Source organism: Salmo salar, chromosome 11 (genome assembly GCF_965601325.2).
Source record: "Salmo salar chromosome 11, fSalSal1, whole genome shotgun sequence".
In the NCBI taxonomy this organism is placed as follows: domain Eukaryota; kingdom Metazoa; phylum Chordata; class Actinopteri; order Salmoniformes; family Salmonidae; genus Salmo; species Salmo salar.
Genome location: NC_138301.1, coordinates 7570290 through 7594675, shown reverse-complemented (window position 1 = coordinate 7594675; position 24386 = coordinate 7570290). Strand labels below are relative to the sequence as shown.

Here is a 24386-nt window from a genome sequence, read left to right as displayed (position 1 = left end):
CTACAGTCAATCACAGACTACAAAAAGAAAACCAGCCCCGTCGCGGACCCCGATGTCTTGCTCCCAGACAAACTTAACAACCTCTTTGCTCGCTTTGAGGACAATACAGTGCCACCGACACGGCCCGCTACCAAAACCTGTGGCCTCTCCTTCACCGCAGCCAACGTGAATAAAACATTTAAACGTGTTAACCCTCGCAAGGCTGCCGGCCCAGACGGCATCCCTAGCCGCATCCTCAGAGTATGCGCAGACCAGCTGGCTGGTGTGTTTACGGACATATTCAATCAATCCCTATCCCAGTCTGCTGTTCCCACATGCTTCAAGAGGGCCACCATTGTTCCTGTTCCCAAGAAAGCTAAGGTAACTGAGCTAAACGACTATCGCCCCGTAGCACTCTCTTCCGTCATCATGAAATGCTTTGAGAGACTAGTCAAGGATCATATCACCTCCACTCTACCTGATACTCTAGACCCACTCCAATTTGCTTACCGCCCCAATAGGTCCACAGACGACGCAATCACAATCACACTGCACACTGCCCTATCCCATCTGGACAACAGGAATATCTATGTAAGAATGCTGTTCATCGTCTACAGCTCAGCATTTAACACCATAGTACCCTCCAAACTCGTCCTTAAGCTCGAGACCCTGGGTCTGAACCCCACCCTGTGCAACTGGGTCCTGGACTTTGACGGGCCGCCCCCAGGTGGTGAGGGTAGGAAACATCTCCACCTCGCTGATCCTCAACACTGGGGCCCCATAAAGGTGCGTTCTCATCCCTCTCCTGTACTCCCTGTTCACCCATGACTGCGTGGCCATGCACACCTCCAACTCAATCATCAAGTTTGCAGACAACACTACAGTGGTAGGCTTGATTACCAACAATGACGAGACGGCCTACATGGAGGAGGTGAGGGCCCTCGGAGTGTGGTGTCAGGAAAATAACCTCACGTTCAACGTCAATAAAAACAAAGGAGATGATCGTGGACTTCAGGAAACAGCAGAGGGAGCACCCCCCTATCCACATCGATGGGACAGTAGTGGAGAAGGTTGAAAGTTTTAAGTTCCTCGGCGTACACATCATGGACAAACTGAAATGGTCCACCCTCACAGACATTGGTGAAGAAGGCGCAACAGCGCCTCTTCAACCTCAGGAGGCTGAAGAAGTCACCAAAAACCCTCACAAACTTTTACAGATGCACAGTCGAGAGCATCCTGTCGAGCTGTATCACCGTCTGTTATGGCATCTGTTCTGCAGTGGGTGGTGATCTTCAGGGTCAATTTGTGTTGACCTACATATGAACCTGATGTAATTGTGATGTAATGAACTTGGTCTTTGGTACAGAATGTAGAGGGAAAGGTGTGTGTGTGTGTGTGTGTGTGTGTGTGTGTGTGTGTGTGTGTGTGTGTGTGTGTGTGTGTGTGTGTGTGTGTGTGTGTGTGTGTGTGTGTGTGTGTGTGTGTGTGTGTGTGTGTGTGTGTGTGTGTGTGTGTGTGTGTGTGTGTGTGAGAGATCACACATGTATGTGCTAATACCCATAATTCCAAATTCATCAAAACTGAGTGCTCAGCTGTGGTATTTGATCACATGATTGGGTCACACAGTCCACTAGGAAAACTAACACGGTTGAATAATTCAACACGTCCCCGCCGTACAACACACACACACACACAAATTACACAGTACAAGACCACCCACATAAGAGCATCTGAAATGAGGTCGTTTTTTACCCTATATAGTGTTGAATAAATCAAAGTACTGGGATTAACTATTCCTCCTCTCTCATATATATTCAATTAACTTACTTATTAGGTTGAATTACAATTCATTAATGTTGAGTCATCATATACTCATTATAATTAGCATGGGCTTGTTAGTGCACTTGATGATTTCATTAGATCGGTTTATCGCTTGGGGATGTAACGTTCGTCTGTGGAAGAAGGAGTAGACCAAAGCGCAGCGTGGTACGTGTTCATGATGTTTATTTTAACTGAACACTGAAACAAAAAACAAAGTGGAACAAAACGCAACAGCTCTGTCAGGTGAATACACCAAACAGAAAACAACTACCCACACCAACCCTGTGGGCAAAGGCTACCTAAGTATGGTTCCCAATCAGAGACAACGATAGACAGCTGTCCCTGATTGAGAACCATACCCGGCCAAAACAAAGAAATACCAAAACATAGAAAAAGGAACATAGAATGCCCACCCTAGTCACACCCTGGCCTAACCAAAATAGAGAATAAAAACCTCTCTATGGCCAGGGCGTGACAGGTGACTGTAGTTTTAACATCAGTGGGCTGTGTGTGTGTGTTATCGAGAGAGAGAGACCATCCATTGTAAAAACAACCCATGTCTATTTATGTTCCCTTTTGTACTTTAACTATTTTCACATCGTTACAACACTGTATGTAGCCACAATATGACTATATTTGAAATGTCTCTATTCTTTTGGAACTTTTTTGAGTGTAATGTTTATTGTGTAATGTACATTTATTGTTGTTTATTTCACTTTTGTTTATTATCTATTTCCCTTGCTTTGGCAATGTAAACATATGTTTCCCATCCCAATAAAGCACTTTGAATTGAAAAGAGGATTACATGTATGTTGATGTATTTCCCAGTGACAAACTGCCTCTGCTTTTTCTTTCTCTTCTATTCTCTTTCTCCATCCCTATACCACGCCTGCTGGGGTTGCACTTCAAACCCATTTCAGCCATTTCACTGTCAAATAGCTACTTCACTATTTTATAAAGTTTCTCCTGAAATGTTAGCGTTCTATTTCATTAACAAAAATTACATTTTAGTCATTTAGCAGACGCTATTATCCAGATTGACTTACAGTATTGAGTTTTATACATTTTCATACTTTTTTCATACTGGTCTCTTGTGGGAATCGAACTTGTGGGAATATTGTATTCGATTTTTGATTTGAACCCACAACCCTGGCGTTGCAAGCACCATGTTTTACCGACTGAGGCACACAGGACCATATTACATAAAGTTTCTCCTGAAACCTAACCTTTCTATTTACTGTTCTGAGATGCACTCACGATGAAGCTGGAGCATAATGTAACGTGATGGGAGATGTACTAGCAAAGTAACATACTGTACTGTTGCAATGGTCCTCAGCCAGGCGGAAACAGCCCATTGTCTCTCCACAGACAGGTACCAGACATCTGTTCCTGTACACCTCTATCCTTCCCTCCATCCCTCCATCTCCTCCTCACCTACTTGCTGCCAGCCAGGGGGGATTATGGGTAGAGTTCAGAGAATGTTCATCAGCCTCAGTCTTTATCACAGGCACAGGTCCACTATCACCAGCTGAGCAGCAGATCCGGAGGTGAACACACAAACACACACACACACACACACACACACACACACACACACACACACACACACACACACACACACACACACACACACACACACACACACACACACACACAGAGAGAGAGAGACAAACACAAACAAACAAACACGGAATGACACGGCCCGTGGCCCATAATCCTCTCTGATTCATCCAGGTCTGGCAGATGCAGCTGTATTGCTTGTTTGTTCAGCTCTGAGGTAATCTGGCTGGGTGCAGGAGAGGGGTCAGTGGGGTGGTGTGGTGTGACTGAGTCATGCTGTACCCGCGCCATAGCTGAGGCTGTGGCACTTAGAGAGGATGTGGGACATGTGTTTGTATGGGCAATGTTTTTTAAAGGGATAGTTCACCCACATTACAAAATGATATTGGCTTCCTTACCCTGTAAGCAGTCTATGGACAAGGTATGACAGCAATCCATACATTGGTTTAGTTTCCCTTGCACTGTTTCCACATGCTAATGTTTTAGCATTTGTGGCACAAATCCCATTCAAGTTAAGATATTAGTATTTTTTCAAATCAACTATAAGTGAGATTGTTGAACTTCACAAACATTTTAGATACTGTCGGATTGTCATGACTGTCCTATTAGGATCCAAATAGTTCAGGTCAGCTTTGCCATAAACAACTTCCACCAGACCCCCTCTCAGCTGCAGAGGGGGGGGGGAGGGAACTGGTGGGGGCTAACACCTCACACCCTGTTGTAAATCAAGGACAGAACATTCAGCATTTCCCTCCAATGTTCACCAGAGGAATGGTCCTTTGTTTTAAGAAGACTTTTCCCGTCGAAACTCTAACACGTTCTAAAGCGAGTACTGGAACAACATTTCTAAAATACAATGTGGGGAATGGTCACAGGCGGTCTATAAAACACTAATGTCATATTGTGTGTTATTTTGTGATGTCATTAAAACTGTGTTGTGCATGAAATATGAAAACTAATTAAAGTGTTTTTGTTAAGAGAGGGACATGATTTTAGGAGCCATAAGAGATAATAGTTATACTTAACTTTGCACAGTGACAAGTCACCCCCCTGAGTGAGGTCAGAGAGCGTATCAGCCTGACAGAACCGCCCTTTTGAACAAACTGTATAAAATGATGGGTTAAGAATTAACATATCTGACCAGAGAGACGTAGAGCTGCAGCTCAAGTTTAAAGTGGTTTGAACTCTGAATCTCAACACGAGGTAGAGATGGTAAAGTCACCTCCTGGACAATCACTGGGACGGCTGATTAGCTGTCCTAAGTAAAGTATCTAGAAAAGCGAATTGAAGTGGAACCATTCTACTACTCCTTTCAAACCAACGCAGTACGCTACTCTCACCACCCCACTGGGAACCATCGACACAGCTGGCTAGCCTATCTTCAAAGAAGCATCTTCCAGAGTGAATGGAAGGACAATAAACTTGTAGTTCAGTTCAGGACTACACAACAAGTCACCGGATACAGGACGACGGCAGAGGAGAACAACAAGAAACCCCTTTTGGACAATCAGAGCCTTACAAGCGTGCCCCAAAAAGGTCCAACACCCTTTCCAAGATGGCCACTGAGAGAAACCAAGGATTTTCACGTAAATACATTCATGATTTCTTACTCCAAGCGGTTCGTGTGTAAAGTATAGGAGTGCTATCAGTGAGAGTAGTTTCTAAAATGTACCAATGTTAAGTGTCTCTGTACCTTTCTCTCTCTCACCCTCTCCATGTCTTTTGTAACAAGCAGCCATATTGTTGTCAGTCCACTAGGGACCTGTTTTTAATTAATTAAGTGTGTATGTTTATCCTGTGTTACCATTTAGTTAGCTAGTAAATAAATCATTAAACCAATTTGTGTAGTACTGAATCATAAGTAAGGCTCGGGTTTTGGCTGATGTAAGGAGGTTACGACTGTTCAGAGTGATGATATGATACGAGGTTATCATTAATAAATTGACTGTTTATAGATGTAATAGGTAAAGACCTTAAGAGTTTAGTTTGGGAAATGGTAACTCTTTAAAGAACCACTCTTGTGGTGCCCCAGATGAGTTAATTGTTGAATGATTCATTTAATCGGGTAACAATTAAACATATTTAGGTTGATTAGATAAATAACAGTCTTCAGATTATTGTTAGAAGCCAAGTCACAACAGGATGATTTGGACATGATGAGCAACAAATGCTAAGATCGGTCCCATGACTTCAATGGGATTTGTGCCACAAATGCTAAAATGTTAGCATGTCGAAAGTGGAACTAAACCAAAGCATGCATTGCTGTCATACCTTGTCCATAGACTGCTTACAGGTTAAGGAAACCAATGTGTAATTGTTTTACTTGGGTGAACTATCCCTTTAGGTCTGTGTCTGTATTAGTGTTTGTAGGATAGTGTTTGTAAAGGAAATGTTGGTGATGGTTTTGCGTGGGAATGCTCAAGCCCAGGCTCTTGGCCTACAACTGAAAGTCTGTGATCCGTTTTTTTTTACCATGATTTTCTCTTTCCCCCTCTCTAACCCTACCCCTTTCAACCCTAACCCACCCCTTTCAACCATAACCCAAACCCCTCACACAGAAATGTATGCGGTTCAACCCCAACGCAACCGTGTGGGTTGCCAAGCAGAGGATCCTGTGCACGTTGAACCAGAGTCTGAAGGACGTGTTGAACTACGGCCTCTTCCAGCCCGCCATGAACGGACGAGACGGGAAGTTCCTGGATGAAGAACGCCTCCTACTGGAATACCCACAGCCAATCAGCAAAGGAGTTCCATCTCTGGAGGTAGAGTGCCAGCAAATCACTGAAGTTGTTACATATTTAAAAAGCTGTGATATTTGTATTTCTGTTTATTATGGCTCCCCATTAGCTGCTGCCAAGGCAGTATAATATCACCATACAACAATATAAAAAATGTGCGTGTGTGTAGAAGAACTGTTAGTATGCATGTGTGTGTGTGTCTCTTTGAAGTCTGTGTTGTTCCATAAAGTGTAGTTTTATCAATTTTTTAAGTCTGATTTTATTGCTTGCAGGAGTTACTTTATGTGGAATAGAGTTCCACGTAGTTACGGCTCTGTGTAGTACTGTACATATTCTAGAGTCTGTCCTGGACTTGGGCACTGTGAAGAGACCCCTGGTAGCATGCCTTGCGGAGTGTGCATGTGTGTCCGAGCTGTGTGCTAGTCATACAGACAGTTTGTTGCTTTTAACATGTCAATACCTCTCACAAAGACAAGTAGTGATGCAGTCAATCTCTCCTCTACTTTGAGCCAGGAGAGATTAGGGTTGGGTTTTTTAGGGTTGGTATTTTACGATATACCGGTATTCATGCACGGACCAGTTTAGGTTTTTATTTGACCTTCTATAGCGTATTTGAATGTTTGGTTTGTTAAATGCGATACGCTGTGTATAAGGTACATTTTTATAGTTTACTTCGCTACTTGAGTCATCTCTCTCCACGCTGCTTTCCACACAGCTTTCCTTTGTTGTTCATTGGCCACGAGACATTTGCATTCAGTCTGCATGGTGAATGCAGCACATGCAACAATGTTGATGACAACAATGCTGTTTTCACTTTGCTTCTTAATATAAATCCACTATGTTCTATAATTACACTATTCGTTTGTGTTTCTTACATCTGCAAACAGCTAGTATGACTTAGCAAATTGGGCCTTAATCTTGTTAGCCGTTAATGCTAATCGCTAGTTAGCTGGCTAGCTAAATGTACTGAGTCAGTGTAAACATAATTAACTATACAGCCTGATAATACCAGTGATGGTGTAGACCTAAATCAGCATGTTGTTTGTGGAACAGTATCTTCTAAATCAAAGAAGAATCCGTGAAGCATGAATATGTTAGCTACATGAAGTAGCTAAGAGAAGACATTCAATGTAGCCAAAGATTATAGGGTCCCCTAGGAAACACTTGTCAACACTTTGGTTCCTACACTGTCACAATAACTCCTCCCTGGCATTTGAATTTGTTTTCATGTCAAAACAAAACAGTACTCAACGTGCCCACTATTATATTCTAACTATAGTATTATAATAATAATTATATATCCATGATTCCAAAAATTCACCCAGAGTGTTTTTCTCTAAATCGCAAGTAAAATTGCAATTGCAACATTTGGTTAAAGATTATTTGCCAATATCATGCAGCCTTATGTGGCAGTGTGGAAAGGATCTCAAATGAGTGCAGTAAATGCAGAAATTGATAAAAATGCTGAAAATTATTTTAGGTTGAAGTTGAATTGAACAGTATAAAACAATCACAATGGAGAAAGACCCATTGAAATCATTTAGAATGCATGTGTTGCCACCCGAGGGTCACGCACTACTCATAAAGCAAATTCAGAACTTTATTATTCCAAAATATAAAATACCGTCAAATACCGTCATGCCGTCTAATTGTTTTTAAATATGGTGATATGATATTTCGGCCATATCGCCCAGCCCTAGGAGAGACTGACATGCATGTCACTGATGTTGGCTCTCTGTGTATATTTAAGGGTCAGCCATGCTGCTCTGTTCTGGGCCAATTGTAATTTTGTGGCACTTGACCATATGACTGGGCAGTAGTCCAGGTGCGACAAAACTATTGCCTGTATGACTTGTTTTGTTGATAGCAATGTCAAGAAATGAGAACAGCGATTTATTACAGACAGACCTCTCCCCATCTTAGCTACCGTTGCATCAATATGTTTTGACCATGGCAGTTTAAAATCCTGCTCAACTTGATCAATTTCCACATTATTCATTACAAGATTCAGTTTAAGTTTAGGGTTTAGTGAATGGTTTGTCCCAAATACAATGCTTTTTGTATTTTTCTATATTTAGTTTAATATTTGCCATCCATTCTAAAACTGACTGCAGCTCTTAAGTGTTGCAGTGATTTCAATTGCTGTGGTAGCTAACGTGTATAATGTTGAGTCATCAGCATATTTGGACACACAGGCTTTACTCAGTGCCAGTGGCAGGTTGTTAGTAAAGATTTTAAAAAGTAAGGGGCCTAGACAACAGCCCTGGGGAATGTCCAACTCTACCTGGATTAGGTTGGAGAGGCTTCCAATAAAGAATACCCACTGTGTTTTGTTAGACAGTTAACTCTCAATCCACAATATAGCAGGAGATGTAAAGCCAACACATACGTTTTTCAGCAGATTATGGATCGATAAAAAGCTGCACTAAAGTCTAACAAAATAGCTTCCACAAGCTTCTTATTATCAATTTCTTTCAGCCAATCATCAGTCACTTGTGTAAGTGCTGTACATGTTGAGTGCCCTTCCACATAAGCATGCTGAAAGTCAGTTGTTCATTTGTTTACTGTGAAATAGCATTGTATCTGGTTAAACACAATTTTTCCAGAAGTTTACTAAGGGTTGGTAGCAGGCGGATTGGTCGGCTGTTTGAGCCAGCAAAGGGTGCTTTGCTCTTCATGGGTAGCAGAATGACTTTTGCTTCCCTCCATGCCTGAGGGCATACACTTTCCTGTAGGCTTAGATTGATGAGATGGCAAATAGGAGTGGCATTATTTTTATTTATTTTTATTTTTTATTTAACCTTTATTTAACCAGGTAGGCAAGTTGAGAACAAGTTCTCATTTACAATTGCGACCTGGCCAAGATAAAGCAAAGCAGTTCGACAACATACAAAAACACAGAGTTACACATGGAGTAAAACAACATACAATCAATGATGCAGTAGAAAAAAATAAGACTATATACAATGTGAGAAAATGATGTGAGATAAGGGAAGTAAAGGCAAAAAAGGCCATTTACATTTGCATTTAGTCATTTAGCAGACGCTCTTATCCAGAGCGACTTACATTTCATACATTATCTTTTTATTTTTTTTCGTACTGGCCCCCCGTGGGAATCGAACCCACAACCCTGGCGTTGCAAACACCATGTGTTGCAAACACCATGCTCTACCAACTGAGCTACAGGGAAGGTTGGCATGGTGGCAAAGTAAATAAAGTATAGCAAGTAAAACACTGGAATGGTAGATTTGTAGTTTGAAGAAAGTTCAAAGTTAAAATATAAATAATATGGTGCAAAGGAGCAAAATAAATAAATACAGTAGGGGAAGAGGTAGTAGTTTGGGCTAAATTATAGATGGGCTATGTACAGGTGCAGTGATCTGGGAGCTGCTCTGATAGCTGGTGCTTAAAGCTAGTGAGGGAGATAAGTGTTTCCAGTTTCAGAGAGTTTTGTAGTTCGTTCCAGTCATTGGCAGCAGAGAACTGGAAGGAGAGACGACCAAAGGAGGAGTTGGCTTTAGGGGTGACCAGAGAGATATACCTGCTGGAGCGCATGCTACAGGTGGGTGCTGCTATGGTGACCAGTGAGCGGAGATAAGGGGGGACTTTACCTAGCAGGGTCTTGTAGATGACCTGGAGCCAATGTGTTTGGCGACGATTATGAAGCGAAGGCCAGCCAACGAGAGCATACAGGTCGCAGTGGTGGGTAGACTATGGGGCTTTGGTGACAAAACGGATGGCACTGTGATAGACTGCATCCAGCTTGTTGAGTAGGGTATTGGAGGCTATTTTGTAAATGACATCACCGAAGTCGAGGATTGGTAGGATGGTCAGTTTTACGAGGGTATGTTTGGCAGCATGAGTGAAGGATGCTTTGTTGCGAAATAGGAACCCAATTCTAGATTTAACTTTGGATTGGAGATGATTGATGTGAGTCTGGAAAGAGAGTTTACAGTCTAACCAGACACCTAGGTATTTGTAGTTGTCCACAAATTCTAAGTTAGAACCGTCCAGAGAAGTGATGCTGGACAGGCGGGCAGGTGCAGGCAGCGATCGGTTGAAGAGCATGCATTTAGTTTTACTTGTGTTTAGGAGCAGTTGGAGACCACGGAAGGAGAGTTGAATGGCATTGAAGCTCGTCTGGAGGGTTGTTAACACAGTGTCCAAAGAAGGGCCAGAAGTATACAGAATGGTGTCGTCTGCGTAGAGGTGGAACAGAGATTCACCAGCAGCAAGAGCGACATCATTGATGTATTCAGAGAAAAGAGTTGGCCCAAGAATTGAACCCTGTGGTACCCCCATAGAGACTGCCAGAGGTCCGGACAGCAGGCCCTCCGATTTGACACACTGAACTCTGTCAGAGAAGTAGTTGGTGAACCAGGCGACGCAATCGTTTGAGAAACCAAGGCTACTGAGTCTGCCGATGAGTATGTGGTGATTAACAGAGTCAAAAGCTTTGGCCAGGTCAATGAATACGGCAGCACAGTATTGTTTCTTATCGATGGCGGTTACGATGTCATTTAGGACCTTGAGCGTGGCTGAGGTGCACACATGACCAGCTCTGAAACCAGATTGCATAGCGGAGAGGGTGCGGTGGGATTCGAAATGGTCGGTAATCTGTTTGTTGACTTGGCTTTCGAAGACCTTAGAAAGGCAGGGTAGGATGGATATAGGTCTGTAGCAATTTGGGTCAAGAGTGTCACCTCCTTTGAAGAGGGGGATGACAGCAGCTGCTTTCCAATCAATGGGAATCTCAGACGACACGAAAGAGAGGTTGAACAGGCTAGTAATAGGGGTTGCAATAATTTCGGCAGATCCAGATTGTCAAGCCCAGCTGATTTGTAGGGGTCCAGATTTTGCAGCTCTTTCAGAACATCAGCTGAATGGATTTGGGAGAAGGAGAAATGGGGGAGGCTTGGGCGAGTAGCTGTGGGGGGTGTAGTGCTGTTGAATGCAGTAGGGGTAGTTAGGTGGAAAGCATGGCCAGCCGTAGAAAAATGCTTATTGAAATTCTCAATTATAGTGGGCTTATCGGTGGTGACAGAGTTTCCTATCCTCAGTGCAGTGGGCAGTTGGGAGGAGGTGTTCTTATTCTCCATGGACTTTACAATGTCCCAGAACTTTTTAGAGTTTGAGTTGCAGGAAGCAAATTTCTGTTTGAAAAAGCTAGCCTTGGCGTTTCTAACTGCCTGTGTGTATTGGTTTCTAACTTCCCTGAAAAGTTGCATATCGCGGGGGCAGTTCGATGCTAATGCAGAACGCCACAGGATATTTTTGTGTTGGTTAAGGGCAGTCAGGTCTGGGGAGAACCAAGGGCTATATCTGTTCCTGGTTCTAAATTTCTTGAAAGGGGCATGCTTATTTAAGATGGTGAGGAAGGCATTTAAAAAAAATAACCAGGCATCCTCGACTGAGGGGTGAGGTCAATATCCTTCCAGGATACCAGGGCGAGGTCGATTAGAAAGGCTTGCTCGTTGAAATGTTTCAGGGAGCGTTTGACAGTGATGAGTGGAGGTCGTTGACCCATTACGGGTGCAGGCAATGAGGCAGTGATCGCTGAGATCTTGGTTGAAAACAGCAGAGGTGTATTTAGAGGGCACGTTGGTTAGGATGATATCTATGAGGGTGCCAGTGTTTGCGGCTTTGGGGTTGTACCTGGTGGGTTCATTAATAATTTGTGTGAGATTGAGGGCATCAAGCTTGGATTGTAGGATGGCTGGGGTGTTAAGCATGTCCCAGTTTAGGTCACCTAGTAGCACGAGCTCTGAAGATAGATGGGGGGCAATCAGTTCACATATGGTGTCCAGAGCACAGCTAGGGTCCGAGGGGGGTCTATAGCAGGCGGCGACGGTGAGAGACTTGTTTTTGGAGAGGTGGATTTTTAAAAGTAGAAGTTCAAATTGTTTGGGTACAGACCTGGATAGCAGGACAGAACTCTGCAGGCTATCTCCGCAGTAGATTGCAACACCGCCCCCTTTGGTCGTTCTATCTTGTCTGAAAACGTTGTAGTTAGGGATGAAGATTTCAGAGATTTTGGTGGACTTCCTAAGCCAAGATTCAGACACAGCTAGGACATCCAGGTTGGCAGAGTGTGCTAAAGCAGTGAATAAAACAAACTTAGGGAGGAGGCTTCTAATGTTAACATGCATGAAACCAAGGTTATTACGGTTACAGAAGTCATCAAAAGAGAGCGCCTGGGGAGTAGGAGTGGAGCCAGGCACTGCAGGGCCTGGATTCACCTCTACATCTCCAGAGGAGCAGAGAAGAATAAGTATGAGGGTACGGCTGAAAGCTATAAGAATTGGTCGTCTGTGACGTCCAGAATAGAGAGAAAAAGGAGCAGGTTTCTGGGGGCGATAAAATAGCTTCAAGGTATAATGTACAGACAAAGGTATGGTGGAATGTGAATACAGAGGAGGTAAACCTAGGCAACTAGTGATTATGAGAGAGATATTGTCTCTAGAAACATCATTGAAACCAGAAGATGTCATAGCATGTGTGGGTGGAGGAACTGAGAGGTTGGATAAGGTATAATGAGCAGGGCTAGAGGCTCTACAGTGAAATAAGCCAATAAACACTAACCAGAACAGCAATGGACATTGCATATTGACATTAAGGAGAGGCATGCTTAGCCGAGTGATCAAAGGGTCCAGTGAGATTCAGACAGCTAGCCGGGCCATAGGTAGCAAGCTGGTGGAAGATGGAGGGAGGTCTGTTTTTAGCCACCTCGTGCGTTTCCGTCTGTGGGTTAGTGGGGTTCCGTGTGGAAGGGGGGACCTGTCCAAGTTGGCAAAATAGTTAGTTATAGTGGCCCAAGAAAAGTGTCCGATAGACCTATTCAGATCGCAGCCGATAAGACAGCTAACGATTAGCCGGCCGCAGATGGGCGATCAGGTTACGTCGTGACGGAGGGGCCAGTTGGATAACTCCCTCGGGCAGATAACGTCGGTGGTCCAGTCGTGAAGGCCCGATGGGGCTCCGCATCGGCAGTAAAAACGGTCAGGATTGGTGATTGTAGCCCAGGAGACACTTCAGCTGGCTAGCTCAGGAATAGCCCAGGAGTGGCTGACGGAACTCTTCAGCTGGCTAGGTCCGGAATAATGTGTGTTAATTCCGGGACCGACGTTGCCAATAGTCACTCAGGTAGCAGCTAGTTAGCTGCAAGATCCAGGTGTAAATGTCCAGAGCCTGCGGTAGAAATCGGGGAAAGGAGAGAGAATAGGTCCGGTATACTCTGGTCTGAGTCGCGCTGTACAAAAACTGGCGATAGCTTTTCAAGCTAATGGATAGCTGAGGACAGCTAACCGTGGCTAGCTGAACTCCAACGTTAGCCAGTGAAAATGGCTAACCTCTGGCTAGCTTCTGTTGTGGATTTCAGATGAGGTAAATAATACTTTCTTTTTTAAATTGGTGAGGCGGGTTGCAGGAGAGTGCTTTGAGGTTGAGTTTTTAGAAGAAAAAATATAAGTGAAGAAAAATATGTAAATATATATATACACGGGACACGACAAGAGGAGGGTAGAGGACGTCTGAACTGCTACGCCATCTTGGATAATAATTATCATCCACTATCATCCACAGTAATTTTCCATCCAAGTTGTCAGACCCAGGTGGCTTGTCATTGTTGATAGACACCAATAATTATTTCACGTCTTCCACACTTTACGGAATTCAAAATTACAGTGCTTGTCTTTCATAATTTGTTGACTTATGTATGGTTGTGTAGGTTCAGAATTTGTTGTTTGTATGTCATGCCTAAGTTTGCTAGTCTTTCCAATATGAGCCATCTGATTCAATGAATGATGGAGCTGAGTTCGCCTTTTTGCCCAACATTTCATTTAAGGTGTTCCAAAGCTTTGTATTATCATTCTTTATATAATTTATCTTAGTTTCATTGTACAGTTTCTTCTTTTTGTTCAGCTTAGTCAAATGATTTCTCAATTTACAGTATGTTTGCCAATCGGTTGTGCAGCCAGACTTATTTGCCATTCATTTTTAGTTAACAGGCGCACTTTTAATTCCGGTCCAAACAAAAGCACAGAAGTACATACAACGTGCCCAAAACACGGAACAATAAACTAAAGTCTGGCGCATAACAATACACACATAACATCAAAACAATTTCATACAAAGACATGGATGGAAACAGAGGACTAAATACATTCAGTGTGATTAGGGAATGAAAACCAGGTGTGTATGGAACAATACAAAACAAATGGGAATATGAAAAATGGCGCGGTGATGGTTAGAAAGCCAGTGACGTCAATCGCCGAACACCGCCCGAACAAGGAGAGGAGCGGACTTTGACGGAAGTCGTGACAGTGGGCTGGACATGCTGAGATGAGTTTGAATTGGTCTGCCTAGGTCTGTCTAGGTAATCCTGTCTAACGCAGCTTTTACATGTTTTTATTGCGTAGTAAAACTGCAAATCAAATCATATCAAATGTTATTAGTCACATGCACCAAATACAACAGGTGTTGCACTGCAAATTGTCTGGGTAGCCATTTGACTAGATGTTTAAGAGTCTTATGGCTTGGGGGTAGAAGCTGTTTAGAAGCCTCTTGGACCTAAACTTGGCGCTCCGGTACCGCCTGCCGTGCGGTAGCAGAGAGAACAGTCTATGACTAGGGTGGCTGGAGTCTTTGACAATTGTTAGGGCCTTCCTCTGACACCGCCTGGTATAGAAGTCCTGGATGGCAGGAAGCTTGGCCCCAGTGATGTACTGGACTGTTCACACTACCCTCTGTAGTGCCTTGCGGTAGGAGGCCCAGGATCCAGTTGCAGAGGGAGGTGTTTAGTCCCAGGGTCCTTAGTTTATTGATGAGCTTTGAGGGCACTATGGTGTTGAAGTTCTCAACCTGCTCCACTGCAGCCCCGTCAGTGTGGTGCTCGGTCCTCTTTTTCCTGTAGTCCACAATCATCTCCTTTGTCTTGATCACGTTGAGAGAGAGGTTGTTGTCCTGTAATTCAGGGGAATTAGAGGAACATACATTTGGTTACTTACCTAATGATTTCCAATGCCCCTTGAACAATGTACATTTGCAGCAGCACTACAACAGCTCAGCAACACAATGATAATGATTATCTGTGCTGGGTTAGTCACTGATAAGAGACCAAGGTGATTTGGATGGACTCCGTCATTCCTGTAGAGCATCTTCTATTTCCAAAAGGTGTCAAAGTTATCTTTAAAAGTTAGGCCAGCAGAGCTACAGTAGTCTTTTATCCAGATGTGCAATGCCAGTGATGGTACAGGGCCTGAAATAATTGGCCCTTTTTTGAGTCTTTCAGAACTAGAATCAGTTCTTTAAAGTCTAGTTTTAGCAGTTCCGAGCTGGCCCTCCTAATGCCGTTTGACCCCACATGGACTACAACAGTGTTAGCCTTGGAAGCAGCCTTGTAATGTCCTGTATGCATGCTTCAGGATAGCACAGTGTTTTTGCCCTGGGAACCGAGATGTTTCTCACCATAGAGCTGCCAATGATGACAGCTGGGGAAATGGCCGAGGAGGTCTGGACGTTTCTTTAGGTGACCCCTCGAGGACCGACGGGAGGTGGGGCCCGATGACCCAAGTCAGCCGTAGAATCTATCGTGGCTGACGAAGTCTCAGACACCCTCACGGTCCGATGAGGGGGAGCTCTATAGATCTGAACCCGAGGTAGGATCCCCCTGTGTTGGAAACAGGGTAGAGGACGATGGCGCGGCAACCTCCAAGGCCAGTACTCCTCAGCCAATGAGTAAAGTTGTTTGATTGTTAGAGATGAGGTGCTGTACCCCTCAACCAAATGGTATAATTGGTCCGTGTGGATCAATCAAACCCCCAACTCTACTGTTGTAAGCATCTTGCTCAAATCAAGTGAGTAAATCAGTACCAGAGATTTTATGTTGCAGTATCCCTCAGCCAATCGATAAAGGCGCCACTCCTCTAGACACATTGTTTTAGCCAATCGATAAATAAAGAGGTCAATTTTTGAAAGAGTGTTACTCCCGAGTCCCAACCAATTACCATGGGCGTCTCTAGGGAGGCTATTACCTTTTCATCCAATAAGAACAACTGTCATTGCTACGTGACACCATGTCATACATAACTGACTGACCAAAATCCATTTTTTTCTCTATCCTCTTTTCCACAGTTCCGCTACAAGAGCCGAGTCTACAGGCAGCCCCATGTGGAAGAGAAGCAGATTGCCAAACTTCACACCAAGGTGAGTGGTGTGGACAAACTTCACACTCTCTCCTAACAACCAGCTGGGGTCTCACTGCACACATGCACACAAACACACACACACACACTGTTGGGAGCAACAGAGATGCTGGAGTGTCACTTTATCTCACTTTATCTCACTGTCAACACACAGACACACAAACATATTGAGTTATGTCAGCTGTTATCACTGTTAGCCTCTGCAGTCTCTCTCTAGTATCCTGTCTGCATGTCTCTCTCTACTCTCTACTGTCCAGTCCGCATCTTTACTTTCCGTAAGAGTCAAGGAGGCATGTCATGTATATTTCATGTCTCGCCTGTGCCCACTTTACCTGGATCCTTGTGCATGTGCTCACATATGCACAAACGCACATAAGCACACAAAATAAGCATTTTGCATATCCGCCCCTGGTTAATGTGGTGACATGGAGAGAGGAGGTTGGTAGTTATTTGCTCCACAGTAGTCAACCACAGAGATTATTATTCAATGGACGTATATTTCATGACTCGCCTGTGCCAAACTTGACCTGGATCGTTGTGCATGTGCTCACACGTGCACGAACGCACATATCTGCCCCTGGTAAATGTTCACTGACTGTATGAGGAAAATATTATGAATACATGATAGATAACAATAATGAGTAAATGATAAAAGTAACTTGATGGTGTGTCATTCCTTTCTAATTGTGTTGTTATAAATGCATTTATGCTAAGGCAGTGCACACCTTTGTATTATGGGCCAAAAAAGCATCACTGTATTGAGAGAGCAGTATCCGATGGAAAACAAAGGGAGAGGGAAACAGAGATGATGGGAAGTGAGCTCATGCTGGTTTCTATACTGGTGTACAGTTCCATGTACTGTATTTCTGACACATATAGATTGACTGTGATGGAGCAGATGTAGGTGTATACAGGTCCACCCCCTACTATGTTCTGCTCTTTCCTCCTCCCTACATTTCTCTCTATCTACCTCCATCTCTTCAAAGATTCTTATTTTTGTCCTCTCCTTCTCTCCCTCACCCTTTCCTACCAAACACCCCTCCCTCCCTCCTCCCTCTTTTCTACTTCTCCATATTTTCATCATCATCCTCTTCTCCTCTCCTCCTTTCCCTCTCCTTTTCTCATCTCCTCTCTTCCTATTGTGTTTTGGGAGCTGTTCTCTTACCTATTTATATCTGGCCTGGAAAGCAGATGAGAACACTCATCCCACCGTGCACTCCATGCTCCAATCAGCACACCCCAATCATTCAATCTATCTCTCTCTCTCTCCCCCTTCTTCTGTCCCTCTTGTTCTCCCTCTTTCTCTCTTTTTTCTAACCTTCTCTCCTCCATATCTCTGACCTACACACACACACACACACACACACACACACACACACACTCTCTCTCTCTCCACTCTCTCTCTCGCTCTCTCTCTCTCTAACTCTCCTTTTGTTCTCGCTCTCCATCTCCAGGCCAACTTGAGAAAGTTTATGGACCTCATCCAGCACCATCAGGTGGAGAAAGTCTCTAGGCTGCTGGAGAGAGGGCTGGACCCCAACTACCAGGATACAGAGACTGGTGGTAATACTACACACACACACACATGCACACACTCACACATCATGAACACATGTGGTTTGACATAATCACAGTGCTAACAAGATAGATGCTGCTGAGAAATACTCCCGTGGCTCCTCACATTTAAATCCTCCCACCCACTACCAAGACAGCACAACCTAGCCCCTGATCAATCCCATTGGTTTTTAAATTAACACACAGATCAATGGCGACTCTACTCAACTCTACTCAGAGATCTGTATCATTAGCGTAGGGGAGAGAGGCCATAAGCCTCCCTGTGTGGTGTATACAGAGTTAGCAACAGGGGATAAGGAGAGGGTAAGAGCGAGCGGAGATGAACATACAGAGTTCAGAAAAATCTGTTTGAGATTGCTATTACTTATGCTCTATTAGAACTGCACAAACTATCTTCGCTATCAGTCCAACCCAATGTACTCCTTCTCTGACGAAGCATCATTGAACTGGCATTATGTACTGCCAGAATGTACTCCAATGCTCTGACCATCAATTAACAAAGAAAGGAGGGTATTTGGGGGCTAAGAGGGGGGTTAGTTGAGGTTTTAAGGCAATCAGTGCAGCTATTAGAGGTATTAGGGCTTGTAGCAGGGAAATTGAAGGGGTATTAATGCGATACAAGTGGTATTGGTAGATTAAGCCTTGTTGCTGTGAGATTGATGGATAAGGGCAGCTTGTAGAATAGCGGTCAATTATAGAGCTCTGGCTCGCTATTGATTTTGGCTGTAGAAGTACACACACAGACATGGACATAAGCATAGCCAGGCACACACACACACGCACGTTCTGTTCTAAATCCCAAGCTAATTACGTCACAATTACATGGGGCTCAGATGTAGGTCAACACCAATTGACCCCAAATATTTCCACCCACTGTGTCGCCCAGATGCCCACTCACCCCCTACCATGCCCCCTCCCTCTGTGTCTCATACAACTATTTTCTATTCCATATTCATTTGAATTGATGAAGTACATTTCTTAATCTCACAGAGTAATTGGCATCTTTGTATGCCTGTCTTAAAGGTGCAATGTGGGATTGCTACATCCAGTTTTGGACTTTTGAATGAATGATATATAGCCATTGATTCTTGAAGAATATAACGTAGAAAGGCCTCGTGAGTTCACTGTCGTACCCCATCAGAACCCACAATATAAGCTTGTTTACTCCATTGTTTCTAAAGAATGTGATTGTAAACTAACACTGTTTACTAGTATGACATGGTTAAAACTATCATTTTGATCTCATGGATGGTCAGTCCTTGCATCCATAACTCTGCTCAATCATTTGAAAGTGGTTGCATTTCTCCAGCCATTCCTCATCTGTTTACCAATACAAGTGGTGGGATTCCCGCTTTGTTGTTGTTTGAATTGCAGATTGCCCCTTTAAATGAACACACTTTGCCACGATGACACTTTCAGTGTGGCAGTATCATTCATAAAAACCGTATAACGCTGTACAGTAGAACCTGGTCAAAGCCTGTTATATGATTGTTTTTTTTTCTGTATTGTTCAGGTCTTTTAATAATACAGTAGAGTGAGTATGTTAAAGGCCAAGTGCAGTCAAAAACATGATATTTGAAGAGCTATTTGAAAAGAATGCCTGAAATTTCAGTCTGTTTTGGTGGGAGGGAGTTTTGGCCTGCCTGGTGAAATCAAATTTGTTAATATACCAGTAAGACAGAGATTTCCAGACCTCTGCCAATAACGGTTAGTTTACCCCCCACACAGACCACTCCCAGACAGTCCTAGCTAAATTCTTGCTTGAGAAATTGCTCTTTGCTAAGAAGCTATTTGTGTGTCTTTTTGGCCATTTTAATTGAAAACAATCACATGTTTCTATCCAATTTGCGACAGATTTTCACACAAATGCAAAAACAGTTTGCGCATTTTCTACCAGAGATGTGTTTCCATCAAACTGACTTTTTGTGGATAAAAGGCTGTGCGCATAGTAGTGCACATAGAAATAACTTTTGACGTTAAATTCCCATGTACCGAATGAAAAATACAAGTTAAATGGGTTTCCATCACACATGCGCCTTAGTCAACAGCTCACAGATACTGTGTGGGAAAGCTACCTAAATTATGAGATTATTATAAATAAAAGCGATATTATTTGTATTTGTCAAAAGGCAGCCGAGCATTGATCATTATGTCACCAGAATAAGACCCTCGACATTTATTGGATCATCAAGGAGCATCAACTTAATCACCTTGCACTTTCACCATCCTGTGAAGTTCATCATAACTTATTTCCTCTGTAAACTGCATGCTTTCCCGAGTCGTAGTGGGAGGACCACAAAACATATCATCACGTGACTCCCAAGTTTACTTCGAAATGATGGTTATTATATCAACATTTGAGCATAAAGGCTTTTCCAAAGCCATTTCTCGCATTATTCATTTTACCGGCACAAAAAGAACCCACCATGTCGAGTGAACAAATTATCTGTCTGCATTAAGAAATTGTACCAGCATTTCATGTTTCCATCAGACCAGTCGTGACTTTTTTCATGCGTCAAGAAATTCATCCTCATGAAATGGTTGGATGGAAACGTGGTTAGTAAGGTACTTAATTGTTACCCGGAAATAGTATTGAGACGGGAAAAATATGGCTACATTGGACCTTTAATCAATGTGTTATGGCCATTATAAATCCACTTATTGACCCATGGGCGAACATCAGTCTAGCTGGATGAGTGGTTGAGTGTGGATGAATTGATGGGATTTCATGTGGCTGCAGTGATTTGATGATGAATGACACTGACAGAGGAGAGAAAAGTGAAGATGAACAATAGAGTTCTGGGAGGACCACTTCGATTTCTGAGAAAATATGACTGTGTAAGCACAGAGTAATGGTGTTATCACCATCACTGCTGATCTGAGTATTATTGATGCACATTATTCTCTCCATGTCTATGTTATGTTCTGTTGTCTGTTCTGTTCTGTTGCCTGTTCTATCTTGTCCTGTTCTGTTCTTTTGGCTGTTCTGATCTGTTCTGTTGGCCGTTCTTTTCTGTTGTCTGTTGTGTCTGTGTTGTGTTTCCTCTATGCAGTGGTGTAAAGTACTTAAGTAAAGATACTTCAAAGTACTACTTAAGTCGTTTTTGGGGGTATCTGTACTTTACTATTACTTTTACTTTTAATTCACTACATTCTTAAAGATAATGATGTACTTTTTACTCCATACATTTTCCCTGACACCCAAAAGTATTTGTTAAATTTGGAATACTTAGCAGGACAGGAAACTTGTCTAATTCACGCACTTATCAAGAGAACATCCCCGGTCATCCCTACTGCATCTGATCTGGCGGACACACTAAACACATGCTTCGAATGTAAATGATGTCTGAGTGTTGGAGCGTGCCCCAGGCTATCTGTAAATAAAACAATAAAACAATGTAATGGTGCTGTCTGGTTTGCTTAATATAAAGAATTTGAGTATTTTCTAGCAAATACATTTACTCTTGATACTTAAGTATATTTAAAATCAAATACTTTTAAACTTTTACTCAAGTAGGATTTTACTGGGTGACTTTCACTTTTACTTGAGTCATTTTCTATTAAGTTATCTTTACTTTTACTCAAGTATGACAATTGGGTGTGGCCCCAGGCAGAAGAAGTTTAAGACCCATGATCTACACTGTATTCCGTCGATGTCATTCTACAGAGACCCCCCTGACGTTTGCGGCCCACCTGGATAACGTGGTGGAGATCATAAAGGTTCTGAAGAATGGAGGGGCCCACCTGGACTTCAGGGCCAAAGACGGCATGACGGCCCTACACAAAGCTGCTAGGTCCAAGAACCAGGTTACTCTGATGGTACGGGGACACACACACCCACTCACACATGCGTACTCACATGAACACACACAACATTAACCCTGCCACTCTTATGGTTACCCATACATTGTATTGATACGTATTTGTGTTAGGGTTAGGCCCCTACTCTACTACCACATATCTACAACACAAAATCCATGTTTGCGTGTGTGTATAGTGCATATGTGATTGTGCATGCATGTGTCTGTGCCTGTGTTTGTGTCTCTTCACAGACCCACTGTTCCATAAGGTGTATTTTGATCTAAATCTAATGTCAATGTGTGTGTGCCTGCCTGCATGCATATGTCTGTGTGTATGTGTGTGTGTTGCAGACCCTGTTGGAGCTTGGTTTGTCTCCAGACTATAAGGACAGTCGGGGTCTGACGGCGCTCTACCACACAGCCATGGTGGGAGGAGACCCGTTGTGCTGTGAGTTGCTGCTACATGAACACGCCACCGTCTGCTGCCAAGACGAAAACGGCTGGCACGAAGTCCACCAGGTACACACACACACAGGCATACACACACGCACACATACTGTTTTCCCTGTACGTGTGTGTACGTGTGTGTGCGCGTGCTTGTGTGTGTAGAGATGGTTGATAGCTCTCCTAGACCCTCTCCCTTCCTGTGCTACTCTGATTGCTATCAGCTCTAGCCAGCAGTACTTTCTCTTCTCTAGAACATGGCACTGTCAACATATCAAACACAACTCTCCTCTAGGTTAGCCTATCAGTTAACTATCATCAAAACGCATTTACATCCTTCGAAAACGAGCCTTGCCCATGTGCTACGGAAATGCCTCCGCTTCCTTTGCGCTCTCCTCCCTCGCTCCACCACTGACTCTCTTTCGCTCACTCTCTGTCAACCAGTTACTCTAAATTACTTTGGATTTATGTAGGTTTTGAAATTATACTTTGATACATCTTTCCTTATTTAGCACTGGTGTCTTTCTACATCTGTTCACTACATCCCCCTAGAACTGATTCTTCCATCTGATGACTGGGTTCAAACTAAGGACACAATATCCTAAACTCCAGGGCCTCAGTGCTGCCTACTCTGCAGAACACTGACATCTAGTGGACTTGGCATGTAACTGAGGCCTGACTCTAGGGCAAAGCCAAAGCAGAGACTTATATAGCTCGTGTCACCATCTGTATTATATGTTGTATGTTTAAGCAATAAGGCACGAGGGGGTGTGGTATATGGACATATACCATGCGCCTGGATACAGTCCTTAGTCGTGTTTATTGGTCATATACCACAAACCCCCAATGTGCCTTATTGCAATTATAAACTGGTTACCAACGTAATTAGACCAGTAAATAGTATTTTTTGTATCATACCCGTGGTATCTGTTTCTAATTATAAAACGGGTGGTTCAAGCCCTGAATGCTGATTGGCTGAAAGCTGTGGTATATCAGACCGTATACCAAGGGTATGACAAAACATGTATTTTTACTGCTCTAATTACATTGGTATGTATTCAGACCCTTTGCTATGAGGCTCAAAATTGAGCTCAGGTGCATCCTGTTTCCATTGATAATCCTTGAGACATTTCTATAACTTGATTGGAGTCCACCTGTGTAAATTAATTTGATTGGACATGATTTGGAAAGGCAACACACCTGTCTATCATTCTTAAATAGAAGAAGTTTGGAACCACCAAGACTATTCCAAGAGCTGGCCGCCCGTCCAAACTGAGCAATTGGGGGAGAAGAGCCTTGGTCAGGGAGGTGACCAAGAACCCGATGGTCACTCTGACAGAGCTCCTGAGTTCATCTGGGGAGATGGGAGAACCTTCCAGAAGTACAACCATCTCTGCAGCACTCCACAATTCAGACTTTTATGGTAGAGTGGCTAGACGGAAGCCACTCCTCAGTAAAAGGCACATGACAGCCTGCTTGGAGTTTTCCAAAAGGCACCTAAAGGACTCTCAGACCATGAGAAACAAGATTCTCTGGTCTGATGAAACCAACATTGAACTCTTTGACCTGAATGCCAAGCATCACGTCTGGAGGAAACCTGGCACCATCCCTACGCTGAAGCATGGTGGTGGCAGCATCATGCTGTGGGGATGTTTATTATTGGGAGGGACTGGTAGACTTGTCAGGATCGAGGGAAAGATGAACGGAACAAAGTACAGAGAGATCCTTGATGAAAACCTGCTCCAGAGCGCTCAGGAACGCAGACTGGGGTGAAGGTTCACCTTCCAACAGGACAACAACCCTAAACACACAGCCAAGACAATGCAGGAGTGGCTTCGGGACAAGTCTCTGAATGTCCTTGAGTAGCCCAGCCAGAGACCGGACTTGAACCTGATCGAACATCTCTGGAGAGACCTGAAATGCGATGCTCCCCATCCAACCTGACAGAGCTTGAAATGATCTGCAGAGAAGAATGAGAGAAACTCCCTAAATAGAGGTGTGTCAAACTTGTAGCGTCATACCCAAGAAGACTTGAGGCTGTAATTGCTGCCAAAGGTGCTTCAACAAAGCGCTGAGTAAAGGGCCTGAATACTTTTGTAAATGTTTTATATTTCTTTTTTTTTAAAGTTTAATAAATGTGCAAAAAATTCTATAAACCAGTTTTTGCTTTGTCATTATGGGGTATTATTTGTAGATTGATGAGGAAAAAAACTAATACAATTTAGAATAAGTGCTAGTAGTTTAAACAGGCAGCTCGGTACGTTCAG

At 43.3% G+C, this 24386-nt stretch overlaps 1 protein-coding gene across 1 annotated transcript in view; it reads left to right on the top strand.

Moving 5' to 3' along the window:
• The window catches only part of LOC106561908 (SH3 and multiple ankyrin repeat domains protein 2), a 45557-nt gene that overhangs the window by 6212 nt on the left and 14959 nt on the right, over nt 1-24386 (top strand). The window contains exons 2-6 of the mRNA XM_082957618.1: nt 5919-6122; nt 16230-16301; nt 17755-17863; nt 21543-21694; nt 22027-22194. Of these exons, the coding sequence (XP_082813744.1) occupies nt 5919-6122; nt 16230-16301; nt 17755-17863; nt 21543-21694; nt 22027-22194 (705 nt within the window). The remainder of the gene's footprint in view (nt 1-5918; nt 6123-16229; nt 16302-17754; nt 17864-21542; nt 21695-22026; nt 22195-24386) is intronic.